A 14,434-nucleotide genomic window follows, 5' to 3' on the forward strand; every position below is an offset into this window, starting at 1 on the left:
TCCTAGTTTAAGGGTGAATCAGTATAAATCTTGTGCATCGATTTCTTTTTGTTTTATCTTTACTCTCTATTTCATTATGTTTGTGCGCCTAATCCTAACGTTTGCTATCAGGGCCGATGATTGATTGGTGGCCCATTCTTAATGTGTATTGGTATTTGGTGAATATCTCAAAAGAGGAATCTACTAACCAATGCGGTTTTCGAGCGGTGGGCGTTGTAGTGGTGTTGCAATAGCTTTCATGGTTCGATTTGGAGAAAGAGACCAAGGATAAAGGTGGCCGTTGATTGAGATTCAAATTGAGATGTGTTGGTGCAGATAGATACTTAAATTAAAGGAGAGCAGACCTATGGAGATATGTTGGTGCAGACGAATACTTAAATTAAGTGGGAGCAGATCTAACACCAAGCTCACACGTGAAAAGGAGATTATTGAGATACACATGTGATTTATGTTAGAGAAGTCCCACGTCGGAGAACTAGTATGGTTTGGGGCAGTTAATATATCTAAGTTGGCCCATAACTCAGTAGTATAAATTTTTGAGTAAATGTGGGTCCAACTAGATATGTTGACGGGCATGGACTTGGACTCCATCTTAGCAGTCTCCCCGGACCAAGGTATCGGGCTTCTGCTACGCGCTCCCAAAACTGGCCGGATTCCTTCTGATTGGCCCGACCCGTGTTTGCTCAGCTCTCCCATGCGCCTCCTCCGAACCCATAGCGCCTTCATTATAAGCCACTTCTCCTGAACTCCTCTTCCTTTTCGCTCCTCGAGCATGACATAGAAGAATGCTCTCTCGTTCATGTTCTTCAATGGTAATGGTCCTGTGCTCACCCATCTTGATGAACCAATAAAAGCAAAAGCAGGCATCTTCGTCAATCCCATATTTTTAGCTCCGACATCATATCAACACGTAACAGTCGTAACCCGAACATACCTGAGTTTTCAGGACGGCATATAGCGGTAGTGTGCTGTTATTACAGCGGAACAGGACAAATGCTCTATCCAGAACGCATGAACAGATAAGTGCTGGGCCTCAAAGATTGGTCCTGTATAAGAACAAGGATCGAATAGATACGAATCACGCTCACCCTATCACAAGTCCCGCGACAATAGAACTGACCTTTCCCATGGTGGAAAGAGCCGAAATTATACTGGAACTGGAGCTCGACGGGGAGCATTAGTTTGGCATGCAAGTGTTAAGGGGACAACTCTGTAATAGAAAAGTTTATCGCGTGCCAGTTTATACTCACCAATACAAATAAGGAGGAGGCCAGTTCAAAAGAGGATTGGAAGAGTGCGATGCGAATCGAGCGGAGGATGAGCCGAGACCCATGGAACCAAAAGTCTTCATCTGAGGGTTCAATCATCAAGTCCCTAGCGGTGGCCCCATGCGTCCGAGCAACCTCTTTTACCAGCTGTGCCGTTACACGTTCCGGTTGGGTGCCAACAGCGAGCAAAAGCTGCATAAGAGCAAGATTCATGTTTTTTTCAACCAGATTTCTTTTGGACTCTAGCGTGGGGAGCCGACCAATTCCTGCTGAAGTGCTAACTTTATTCCCATAGAAGCATCAAAAGAACCAAAAAAACTCCTTATGTAGCTATGATAATCATCCTAAAATGTCTCTTTGGCAGTTGAATTTCATTCGGTACCGGAGCAATCTCCGCTTTGCAGCAGTTTAGTTACACCAAAATTGGCTATCATCTAAATCACGGATTCAATGTCGTGTTAGCAAGTACAAGTCCCGTTCCTCTCTTATAGATTTATCTAACGATAGTGTAATCATCATCTGAGAAGCTTAACTCGGCTTTGCAGTCTGCTCTGTGCTCCACTGATTCGAGCAGTCCAAGATAAAACAGAGATGGCATAAACATATGATGCCTGAAACTTTGCAAACTTAAGAAAGCTTGAGGATCTTTATGGCTACTTACGATCAATGGCACAAACGACAACTGAAACTACGCATTAGACCCTGCAAGAAGTACCCAAGAACAGGTCAATAGCTGTAATCGTTAACTGACTCTGAACAGAACAGGGCTTCATACAGAATACTAGTGATTTAAGTCATTATGGATTCTTCAACTTCTAATGGTGAATCACTAGGGAAGTTTCGAAAGACATGACTTTGCGTGGGATGTGCATTCAGGTTTTGGAATGGACTCGCTTGTGAATGCATCTTCAAATGCTTCTGATAATTGCGAGATTCATTCTGATATACGGGTCTTTGATGTCTCTAACCAATAATTTGCTAGAATTCCAGCTGAAACACTGCCGGTTTCCACCGTTTCATTGCTGGCTTCAGGTAGCAAAATAGGAAATTAACTTTCTGTTTATGTTCACTAAGTGAGATAAAACAATCTTTATCCCCTACCTACAAGAAGAGTAGTCTTTTGATGAGGTAAGCAGGGCATCTTAAGAACAGAAGATCCGAGTTGCCACTGGTATCTTTTTTTTTTTCTGGACAATAACAGACTTGCAATCTTCAAGCTTGTACTATTCATCCTTTCGGATCTTAGCAGCCTCCCGCCGCCTCCATTGCCATATCTAAGAGCGCATGTATGTAGTCAAATGTACAACATTGCAGTATTAATCCGATAAGAATTTTGGGAAATTAGGAGGCCGAATCTTGCCAAATGAAGCAACAGTAAAGCCGTGCCTTTGTTTCTACATAGAGAATCGCGGAAACAGAGACAATTACGTGGACTGCCTAGAGCACAAAGATGAAAATGTGTAGATGCTGTAGTGCCGTAAGTGATAACAATGGCACCTTCCCCTGAAAAAGGAAAGGATAAAACACAAAAAGCCATAGCAATTCAAGATACCGACACGACCGAAAGTCCTAAACTATATGTTCAGAACGCAGTCAGATCATAAAACCTTTTAATCGCTTTTGTGTCTCTGCTAAAATAGCTTTCCAATGCACGATAGACCATTTGAACACAATAATCGGTTGCAAGATAGGCTTCGACGAGAAGACAGCGTCATCCTCCGCCAGTTCCACTGCAAGAATTGTCCGACTTCCTGCAAGGAAGCAACCTGTCAGCAAGCGCTGGCAACTTGCAAATCTTCCCAATTCCTGTTTGGAACACCGCCAGGAGCAGCAATATGAAACCCAGTAGCATCAAACCTCCAAGCCACTGCAATACATTCATGCCCAGAACTCTGAAAACGCAATGTATCATTTTGTGCCGCGTTAGTACATAGGTCATTTTCTTTACTTTTCCTGTCTGCTCTCACCTTCTTTGATCTTTTGCAAGGCATCAAGGAGACGCTTCTGCTGTTTCTCGGAGTTTCTGCGATATTTGACAAACTGCATAGTCACTTACTTTACCATGAACAATGTCTTTCGAGAGAGTACAGCACAACGTTGGATATGTCAAGGAACAAAATGCAATTAGCTGCCTCGCCGGCCCAATGAAGGGACCTTTCACAAGGAAAGAGATCACCTCTATGATGCAACAAACTACGGCCACCACCCGTGTCGGCATGAACTCTAACGTTGTCCCCTTGACTCTTGCCTCCGCCATCCTCTCTTGCGGCAACTCGGCATGTGCAAACTCCTCGATTCTTAACTGATGATGAAGTTGGATTTTGAGACAAGATGGAATATGAAGAAGTGGCAAGTTGGCGTCCCACGTTGACAGAAAGTAATCTCTTATTGCCTTGGAGTCATTTGCTTGATCGATATGGGCGAAAGGATGTTCGTACTCGGTAGATAACATCCTCAGCTCCATTTTATTCTGCTCTAATCTTGCACGTTTTAGGAATTCCCACTAACAAGACCCACTTAAAGAACAAACATTTCTCGTATAATTGATAGACTGTTATTGATTTTGTCCACTACATCATTCATAAACCGACCCTATCCATATCTTTTCCAGGCAAACATTGTTGGAGTGGACCTCATGCGACATGCGTGCGTCATGAATGTATTTTGACCGTTTGATTTTGGTGGGCCTGAGTCTGAAACGGTTGAATCCTACCGTGTTGATTGGTCCGGATTTATATAGACGGATGTTCCCGGTCCATCCGGTAGTTCCTTAATGTTCTAGTCTTTTGCAATTCTATGATCCCCATGCCTATTGTCCTAAATCGCAAATTCTTCCTACAAGTAGTATTTTGATTTTGCAAAGGGTCAATCGCAATTTCACACCAAAGTACATGCAGAGCTTGCTGAGAAAAGGAAGAAAATACAATGTTAAAGAAAGACATCATTCATCTGAACAAAACCTGAAGTCAATGAAGGAATAATTCTATGCTCCCTCTTGAGACTTAAACAAATAAAGTCCGTTGCCTCGATTCGAAAATTAGGTTTTTCTTATTAAGTTTTAGCTTAGCTCATTCCAAAATTCACGCAATTCAATCAATCAATGATGTAGATGATAATTACCGCTAGGAATTATTATATACATAAGTAAGTTCTAGGTATAGTCAGTAGATCGCATGTCTAAAAATTGATTTTACAACTTGATGCAATGAGTCCATGACTTCTCATTGGTCGTTTAATATGATTCACATCTTTGAATGTCCTCTTATAACTTGTGACATAATTTAATAAATCAACTTGGTATAACAATTTTGGTATGGTTATACTGTTGTTGTTCATAGCTGTGGTTCTAGAGTACATTGTACCACTTTTGGGAAGTGGTTACTAGCAACTCCACGTGGAATTCCAAGATATCGAATCTCCTTTTTTTTTGTGACATTCTGAATTTCGGCTATAGTTGGGATTTATAAAACGTGTAATTCGTCAGTGTGCTTATAGTAAAATCTCGCCCGGGAACTGATCACTCCCGGTTATTGTTTTTAAATTTGAGATTTCGCTAGAATCGCATTCGATCGAATTTTGCCGTTATTTAGAGCCCAAACTTTGGTGTCGAATTTCTGGGAGTTCCGGGACGAATTTAATTGGACGGTGTCGATATTATTGTGGCCAGCCTCGAGATTACCCGGGATATGTGAAAAATAGATTTTTGATCGGGTGCGAATTTAGACTAATAGACCTCTCGTAACGTGTTTTGAGTTATTTTCTTTTGCCCCTTTTTCTTATATTATTAATTAGGATTTTCGTGGACCGTTAGATTATTTTTGAGTTCGAACTGTGACCGTTGGATCGCGATAATCACCTTTGACTTTCTCTCTCTCCCTCCCTCTTTCTTTCTCTCTCTCCTCTGTCTCTGCAGCGCACGTTGGCCCCCCCATGCACGTGTCCCTTCACGCGCATTTTTCCCCTTCCTGTCAGACCTTCTCTCTCCTTTCCTTCTCTCTCCATTCTTCTTCTTCTTCCTTCTTCCTCCCGCAACTGCTTCTGCTCCTGCTTCTGCTCGCCCCAGCCGACGCCGACCGAGCTCGCCTCCAGCCACGTCGCCGTCGCCGCCGTCGCCTGACCGCCGTCGCGCCGTCCGCCAGCCACCACCCCGACCGGCTGTTCTCTCTCTCTCCTCTGCGCGAGCAGCAGCTCGCCGCTGCGTTCGCCGCGGCCGAGCTCCACCAGCCGTCGGCCAGCTCGTCCGGCCGCTCGCCTAGCACCGCCGCCCAGCCAGTCGCCGCCGGTTCGCCCCTCTCCCTCAGCCCCGATCTCTCTCTCTCTCTCTCGACTCACCTTTCCTCCCCTCCAGCTCGTCGTCGCAGCGTCGCCATCGCCGCCGCGTCGCCGTCGCCGCCGCAGCCCCGGCCCGGCCGGCCAGCCAGCCAGCCCCGCCGGCTAGCCCCGGGCCGTGGCCGAGCAGCCCAGGCCAGCCCAGGCCGTGGCCGAGCTCGCCCAGGCCATTGCCCAGCACCTCGCCCGTCCAGCCAAGCGTGTCGCCCATCCGGCTCGCCCGTGCGCCCCGGGCACGCCGTTCGGCCACCGCGCCCGCGCGCCAGGCACGCCGATCGGCCACCGTGCCCGTGTTGGCCGGCCAGCGCGCCCGTTGGCCCGCGCCCGCGCCTAGTTCGGCACTGTTCACCCGGGCCATTTTAGGTCCGAGCCGATTTTCTCCGGGCCAAAACCAAGTAAGTGACCTCCTAATCCTTATTTAGGACTATGGGTATTTTTAGACTTGTTTAGGACGTGATTAGTACCGGTTTAGTGGCTAAACGTGGATTAGGGTCAATATTCGTATGTGCGTATTTGTTAAATTAAATTGTGATAATTGTGGGGCTTAATTAGTGGCTAATTATGGTGGGTTAAATATCCGTATTGTCGTGGCGTGTGTGGGGAAAATTGACGTGTGATTGTGGCCGGCTTGAATGTCGGATCGTGAGATTGTGATTTGGAATTGGGACGATTGTGGGTGCATATTTGTGGCTATTGTTGGTGAGTCAATGATTGGCTTATCGTGGCGGTTGTGAGTGGAATTGATAGCTGATTGTGACCGACTTGAAGGTTAGGTTGGTGGAATATTGTGGTGAGCATGCCTTGAGTTTGATTGGTACGACTTGTGAGAATTGCGAATTGTGTTGTGGTGCATGTGCATGAGAAAAGCCCGGATTGATCGGAGGGCTGCCAACCTGAGGCGTAGTTACGCGGGTGTGGCGAGAAAGGCATGACCGGACCTGAGGCGTAGGTTACGCGGGTCATTGGAAGGGGAAAAATGTCCTGAGGCGTGGTTACGAGAGACCGAGCCCGGCTTGATCTGAGGGCTGAGCCTGAGGCGCAGTGGCGCGGGCTGTGAGATTGGGCCTGAGACGCAGTGGCGCGGGCAGTGTGAAAGGACCTGGGAGGTCGTGGAAAGTTGTTTAGCCACGCATGCGAGTTAAGTGTGATTGAATTGATTGAACTGATTGGACTTGCTGATTGAATGTGTGATTGAATTGGTTGGATTGATTGAGTGTTAGTGTGGTTGGTGCTTGAGTATTATTAGGCTATTAATATTGCATTATCACGTTTAACTAACGTGCAGAGCATGCGTTTGATGGCGAGGTAAGTACAATGACGTGAATTCTCTGTGTTGAGGGTTAGATTGCTTGTACGACTTGTCTGGATACGCATTGGCCTACGTGGGGTTTAGGGTGTTGCTTATTGAGACTCGTTCTCACGGTTATTGTATAACCACTTTCAGATCCGCGACCGTGATCGATTCGGAGAGGCCGCCAGAGTACCACAGGGATTGAAGGATAGATCAAATTTACCCTGTCTTTTGAGTACCTTTTTGTAGAGGAGATAAGATTATCAACCACCGCCCCTTTTTGAAAATTGTGGTTTGAAATTGGTAGCATTGGGTTATCGTTTTGTAATAGTGACTGCTTTATGATGTTATGCAATTATTGTTTCGTGCTATCCTTTTGTCATCAGGTTAGTTGTCTGGGTTGTTTTATTTCCCTTCCGCTTGCGTAGTTCGTTTAGGTCGGCGACGCGTCCTGGGACGTCGTGTTCAATACGACCGTTGAAGGGGTGCCGCGAGCCATTGGGGTTCGGGGCGTGACATTTTTAGTCTTTTTTTTTGTCGAATCTTTTTTAGTCATTAACTAGTAGTTTGGTAATAGTGAATATAAATAGTAAAAGTTAACGCTTTCTAAATTTAAGTAAAAGTTAGAAAGCGTTAAAGTAAAAGTTACCGACCAAAAAAAAATTTTAAAGTAAAAGTTGAAAAAGTAAACCATTTTGTCTTAATAAACGTAATAGTTAATGGTTTCTAAGTAAACACCGTTAACTATTTTTTTTAATGTTATTTAACTTTTTGTCGATCAATTTGTATTTTTTATAAGTCAAGATATATAATTAAGCAATTACATATTTTGCAACATATATAATTAATTCCTACGGACCTCTAAATATATTGCATGAGTCCATTATATTTTCCTACGAGCAAAAATGTGGAATAGTTAAGCTTTTTTTTAAAATCTAATTAATGTAAAATATAATGGTTTCCAAGTAATGTGAAGGGAAGGGAAGGGGAGGGAGTACGGTGAAGACGTGGTTCAACAAAAAACTCCATTCTACTCAGCTTTTTTTATTATTTTTAATAAGCGTTATTATCTAATTAATGTAAAAGACAATGTATTCTAAGTAATGTGAAGGAAAGTGAAAGGAGATAGAGCTTTGTGATGATGTGGCTCAACCATAAACCTCCATTCTACTCAACTTTCTTATTATTTACAGATAGGCCAAACCTTAGAAAACCTATGTATGCGACAGTTTGGTAATCTTAATGAAATTCTGGTTCTGATCTACACTTTTGCGGCGACACCAACCAAGCCCTCAAGGGTTCATCCTTATTCACGGCTTCATCAAGCGTCCGGCGATCGATTCCAGGACTATCGCCCCATGTGAAACCCTAATAAATGACAATGGTAATTCAAAGTTGGACGACTTGACAGAAGAAGATGAAGATGAATCATGGTCTCATCGTTGGCTTAGTACCACGGAAGGAAAGAAAAGGAGCCGAACTTATACGACTAAACCAATCGCTGCTCTCCTGGTTTTAATGTACATGCAGGCTTGGTTCCATCTTGTGCTTCAATGTCTGCTTCCATCTCTGACTCAGTTTCACCAGCTTTTGTCTGCTCATTTGCCGCTAGTCCCTCTCTTGAACCCGCTTGGGTTGATTCATTACTATATGCCACCTTCCCTGAATCTCTCTCAATCCAGTCCCAAATCCAAGTCACAACCTTCATTTCTCTCTCTTTTTTCGAGTGATCGTGCTTCTGACTCATCTTTGTAATTCATCAAGACGCAAACAAAAGAAAATATTGCACCTTCAGTCCCGTATTTGAACCCAATTAAAGAGAACACATAGGTGACTCGCACATATGTCATTGTCAGTTGCAGTAACTCAACTTATTTACCTGTGATTTCATAATGGCATATAGTGGCAGTGTCCTATAGCTGCACACGAACTGGACGAACAATCTAAACAACACAATTGGACCAGTTAGCGATTATAGGTCTTTGATTGTCGATCTTATATGATGTACAGATTGAAGAGATGAGTATCATTCTTACCCTATGACAAGTCTCGGGATGACATAGCCAACCTCTCCCATAATGCATGAGTTAAAATCATATTCGAACTGTAAGGAAAGATGCAGGCATTAGTCCTCTTTTCGCACGTGTGTTAGGAACTGATTTTCACGTAACCAATACAAACAGAAGTTTGAGAAATAAATGCTCACCAATATAAAGAAGAAAAAAGCAAGTTCGAAAGAGTTTTGGAATAGCATGATGTGAATCAAGTCAAGGATGAGGTGCGGCTTATGGAACCAGAAATCGTCATCTGAAAACTCAACAGCGGTAACTGTCGATATCGATGCCCCTGCACTTGAATCATACTTCTCGGTGATCCTTTTTGTTTTCTGTGTTACTACGTGCTCCAATTTTGCGCCGACAACTAGCAGAAGCTGCGAAAAGGAAAGAAAGAAACATATTGTTTCCACCAAATAAGTCTCGACATGATCTTGAACGGATCCCTCGATGAGCAAAATGCTGTCTTTGAGTACAAGCAAAAGGGTTACATGGTTTAATTCTTATGTATGTCTTGATTATAATTTGTTATTAGGACAAGCCCGTGTCAATCCTCCTCCTCCTACTAATTAATAGCTATCCTTATATCAATATTTGTTCTTGATGGACAAGCCAATGAAATTGCATTTACGTCATATTCCGCCATAGTTTGACCGTCGACCCAAGATAGGGTAGAGATTGAATAATATTACATATAACCTTTACTTTTGCAAAACGCAACAACTTAAAAAGGACGACTTTTCACCCCTACACTCACAGTCAATGGAAGGAAAGAGATCCAAAAGTAGGTGTTCCATCCTGCAATGAAAAAATATCCAAGACAGATTCATATGATGTCTTTCTTTGAAAATAATAGTATATGACACCTTAAAGGCAAACAAGGAGAGAAACTGAGGCTGTTTTACAAAATTGCTCAATTAAGTGATGTGACAAACTGTTATTAGTACTCATATAAGCCACTTATTTAAATGTCCACTACCACATCACTTAAAAATCATTTTTGTAGATCGGTCTTGGTATACATAACATCGCTCAAAGAAAGAGAGATACTTGAACTTCATGTAACACTCTAATGAATTAGGAAGAGAGATACTAGAAATGTACAAAGTAACACATTTCATGCCCGAATTACTCACCAGCAACATTCAGGAGCAAGAAAAACACCACGAAGAACCACAGATGCCAACTGCATTGATAAGAACTGAGAAATCAGTATGCCTGAAGACACCCACTGAATATTTTTTGGGGATATTTTTCGTAATGAAACACTATTAATTGCAGAAGATACTAATAGTTCTTCGTGAAGGCAAACATTTCTATGAATAGAGACAAAGCAGTATCGTTCACCTGATTCCAACAACTTTGTCGAAATCCTTTTGCACGCCACGGATTATGTACTCCTGAAAATCGTCGTTGGGATTTTTCAAATTATGGGCCTGTGAAGATGGTGGAAGAAACAAGCCAATTAAATTAAAGGAGAAATAGAGAAGCACGGTCAGAATTTCCTACCTTGATGCAATTCAGGCGGATCGCAATATACTCCAACTTAGTCACGGATGGAAAAAAGTGTTTGCCAAGTATATGCTGCAGAAGAGCAGGAATTGTTCAGAGACAATCTCATCATGTCTTATCAAAAGCTTCATTCCTCGGAAAGGAGCTTTAAGGTATTGCTTTCTACACTGACTAGGGTATAGGGGAAGATGGAACAAGTTTGAGTGTGCTAGATATACTAAGCAGTTCATGGAAATGAAATCTAGTGACACCCATCAGGTCTGACGGCTCAAATGCATTTGAGTACACATACAACACACAAACAATATTTTCTCTGCTTGTCGAGTCTCGGAAATTGCAAGTACGGCATGGCATGTTTGTTTTCACATTCGCGGATATCAGCCCATCATCTGTGAGGTCTTAGTCGCGAAACCTATTCGGTGAAATATCTTATAGTCAGGTCACAAGGAAGTAAGTCCTCACAAATACCTTAATCCTGGTGCAAATGAGCGATGTGTATGCAGAGGTTCAAGGCATGCCAAAAGGAGAGGTTTAGACAGCCTCGCCTTCCGTGGAATCAGACGTCTATACAACACTATTTGCGCACACTCAAGCAATGCGGGACTAAGTCACTGCCCCCGAGGCCTCTAATTTTAATTAGCGACTTAATATATTGATGAGTTAATACACAAAAAGGAGACCTAATCCAATTATTCCCGTCATTCCTCCATTTGGTCGTTCGTCATGTTGACTTGTTAGAAGTTATGTTGATTTGTAACATTTATAGTGGTTAATTAAAAAAAATGCTACAAGACAAATTGCTAGTACTTAGCAGAGACTAGAAAGTTGATTAAGTACTTTAAAAATTGGTGATGGAGCTAGATTGCAGGCGTTGACTCTATTTGTTAATTCGTAAAGAGGTTGTAATGGGTAAATCTAATAGGTGTATTGGGTTTGACCATATGTCACTAATGTAGAAGCATTATTAGTTGACTTGTGTAGATAATACTCCAAGAAGAAAATTGGTGTAGTCCCGACATATTTTTCCTAGTGAAGATCTACCTTACGTAACTAATTTATATAAACTTTAAGAGTAAATCTTCTTAAGTAAGCGAGATATAATTTCAAACATCCATTGCAAGTTCAATCTAAGTACGGAAAGATCTTAAGGTTGTCTCTATCTCAAGCAAAGGTTGCGATTGATTGAAAGGTACTGAAAGATTTTACTCTAGGATTACTTGACAATAAAGCGTTTAAAGGGAATAGCGGAAGAGGAAAAAATATTGTACAATCTATACATCATGCGAGTCTCATAATAGTATTAAAATAATTAATGGTTGAGATGATAGTGGTCCACTAATATATAGATTATTGAATAACTTCTTGTTTTAAAAACACACAACACTTACCAACCAGCCAATTACTGCTAATCTTTTGCCTCCATCGAAAAACCGACCATCATTTTTGGCAAGCTGGATTAGCTTACTGCGACGATCTGCAACTCTCCAATATAAATACCTCATATTAGTCAAAAGATCGATCCATAAAATTGGTATATAATTCTGAAACAAACTCTCGTAGATGTATAAACGAGTGAGGCGCATTCAAAGCATTTGATAATTGTTTTCCACATTGCTTGTCGATTCAGTCCATGAATCAGTCTTTGTGCCCTCAAGATTAATTAGGAAAAAGGACAAGATTTAATAGAAAGAATGACGTACCCTCTTCGTTTATGTAACGATCGTTCTCTATGATGGATTTGTCCCACTGCCTCCAATAGTGTAACTATTATCAATAGCATGGTACGAACATCTTCAGAATTAACCCAAGATATGTATATTTTTAGCAAAACAAAAACCCAAGATATGTATATACTTTGGTTTAAGAGATAACAAAATGGAAAATATTGTGAGTCTTTATAGTCATGTACCTTTGCTTCTCCACATAGAATAATGACCACACAGACGATCACGTGAAAGGAAGCTAGCACAAATATGAAGATATGTAGATGGTGAAGTGCTGTGAGAGATAACAATGGCACCTTCCCCTGAAACATGTCGCAACAAAGATTATATATTTTGCACACTCATTGGACTATTAATTTAAGCATGTGATAGAATCATCCTTTGCTAATACACCCAGTGGATGTCTGTTTGCCAATACTATGATGTTCGAGAGAGAGTAAACTCACCTTTTGACTGCAGTAATCAGTGGTGTCGGAGAGGAGTCGGCGTCCTCGATGTCCATCAGAAGCGATGGGATCAGTCGAGAAGTGGGCAGTGGTGGTGGAAGAAGAGTAAGCAGGCAGGTGGCAGGGAAGCCAGACGTTGGCAAGTCTCTCCGATATGCAAATCTTCCCGATTCTCGTCTGGAACACAGATAGCAGCAAGGATATGAACCCCAACAGCATCAACTCTGCCAAATTTTCAAAAACAAAATCATCACATAAAGTTATAAAGACATTTTGATATCATATAAATTTGTCCTAGAACATTTACCTTGGACAGAACCAATGTATATTAATTCCATGTGTATGATATCACATAAAAAGATACGACCCCGTCTTGTTCTCTAGCAGTTTTAAGTGCACTCACCTTCTTTAATCTTCTGTAAGGCATTGAAGAGATACTTTCGCCTGCCCCTGCGGAGACTCCGGTGTTCCTTGTATGGCCTGGTCAAGAGCTGCGCTCAACAAGAGTCGGTCACACGGTCACCATTGATCATGAGTATCTCAGAAGGTGATGAAATCACAGTAGAAGGAAAGAAACCAAGAACGGACCTGCCCGGCGCATTGAAGAAACCTGTGAACAAGGAAAGAAATCAGCACTATCACACAACAAATTACGGCCACCACCCATGTCGACGTGAACTCTAATGTTGTCCCCCCCTTTCCTGCCTCCACCATTCTCTCTCTCTCTCTCTCTCTCTCTCTCTCTCTCTGCACAATACAGACGCACCTTCATAGTATATATAGAGTGATAAACAGCGTCTTCACATTCATGCATGTTCATAGATGTTTCTTAGTTTTCTTTTCCAATGAACGAAGAACACGTATGAACACCTCACAACTGTTTTGTTCAAGACGAGTAGACCGATTTAAAAATAGAAGTAAATTGAGCAGTGGAAATTTGGTCTTCCAATAGGTCAAATGAACTAGTATGGTTAAACTCACGTGGTGAGGGAAAGTTCTCGTAACTTGATGTTAAGATATAAATATTGTAAACCATAAATGGTACAAAATTTAGAGAACACAATAAAATTTTGATAAACTTAGGCTCCGTTTATTTCTCGAAAAAAAAATGATTTGAAAAATATTTTCCTAAAAATGATCACTTGTATAGCTTTTAATAATTAGTCAATGAGAAATGTTTTGATGATTGACAACAACTTATATTTAAATGTTCTCGTGGACAATAATTTTTTTTTCGTTCATTCATTTTTGTAAGCGATACAAGTAATTATTTTCAAAAAAATATGTCATTCCGCGAAACAAAGGAAGCAATACTTTTTCCCACGTTGTCTATGCTCAAAATTTCGAAAATAGAAAAAAGGTATCCTTGTGGTTTATTTAGGCTTCGGTGGTCAGGAGTGTGTTGCATTAACTTGAGTTTCGGAACTTTTTCTACGGTGAACTTATAGATAAATATCGATTAGTTGACCATTTCTTGCTAAGAATTTCCTTAAGTCACGTTTTATAGCTTTTTTTATATGACCAAATTAAAATGGAAAATTAGAGTGGAAGCGGTTAGTGTGAAGAAACATTACACAAACGGTCTTATCCACTCTCAATCTCAGGGAAAAATATTATAAAGACTCAATCTATGCAGACCAAAATGATCGTAGGCTTGTAGCCATCGACAGTGCAGGACCTATGATTTGCTCCACATGGATCAGAGTCTATGTTTAACTTTTCTGATTTGAAGGTTTTAATCGCCTACTCGATCAATAAACCAACAACTCAAGGATAACTAGGATCGATTGTGTGGTGGTGGATGCTAGGA

At 41.7% G+C, this 14,434-nt stretch overlaps 1 protein-coding gene and 1 long non-coding RNA gene across 2 annotated transcripts; both read right to left on the reverse strand.

Moving 5' to 3' along the window:
- Positions 1-257: 257 nt before the first annotated feature.
- LOC130139528 (uncharacterized) lies at positions 258-1,531 on the reverse strand. The gene is made up of 3 exons (XR_008817660.1): positions 1,251-1,531; positions 935-1,046; positions 258-835 (listed from the first exon to the last, which is right to left on the reverse strand). It is a non-coding gene; the product is annotated as an uncharacterized LOC130139528 (long non-coding RNA).
- A 6,717-nt stretch (positions 1,532-8,248) lies between these two features.
- Positions 8,249-13,338, reverse strand: LOC115669539 (MLO-like protein 15). The gene is made up of 14 exons (XM_056316624.1): positions 13,217-13,338; positions 13,028-13,104; positions 12,625-12,848; positions 12,364-12,480; positions 12,155-12,218; positions 11,843-11,928; positions 10,427-10,526; positions 10,290-10,383; positions 10,079-10,128; positions 9,700-9,740; positions 9,095-9,319; positions 8,925-8,992; positions 8,768-8,831; positions 8,249-8,635 (listed from the first exon to the last, which is right to left on the reverse strand). Exons 1-14 carry the CDS (start codon positions 13,336-13,338, stop codon positions 8,378-8,380), a joined length of 1,590 nt encoding a protein of 529 aa, XP_056172599.1. The 3' UTR covers positions 8,249-8,377.
- Positions 13,339-14,434: the final 1,096 nt, after the last annotated feature.

Source organism: Syzygium oleosum, unplaced genomic scaffold (genome assembly GCF_021117445.2).
Source record: "Syzygium oleosum isolate NSW1041296 unplaced genomic scaffold, Sole_v2.1 Sole_v2.12, whole genome shotgun sequence".
Classification (NCBI taxonomy): Eukaryota; Viridiplantae; Streptophyta; class Magnoliopsida; order Myrtales; family Myrtaceae; genus Syzygium; species Syzygium oleosum.

Excerpts from the sequence above, each read along its gene's own strand:
- LOC115669539 (XM_056316624.1), bottom strand. The coding sequence starts at position 13,338 with ATGGTGGAGGCAGGAAAGGGGGGGACAACATTAGAGTTCACGTCGACA. Across the intron at positions 12,219-12,363 it reads TTCTATGTGGAGAAGCAAAG|TTACACTATTGGAGGCAGTG; the intron begins GTACATGACTAT and ends TATTGATAATAG. Across the intron at positions 11,929-12,154 it reads TCGTTACATAAACGAAGAGG|ATCGTCGCAGTAAGCTAATC; the intron begins GTACGTCATTCT and ends GGAGAGTTGCAG.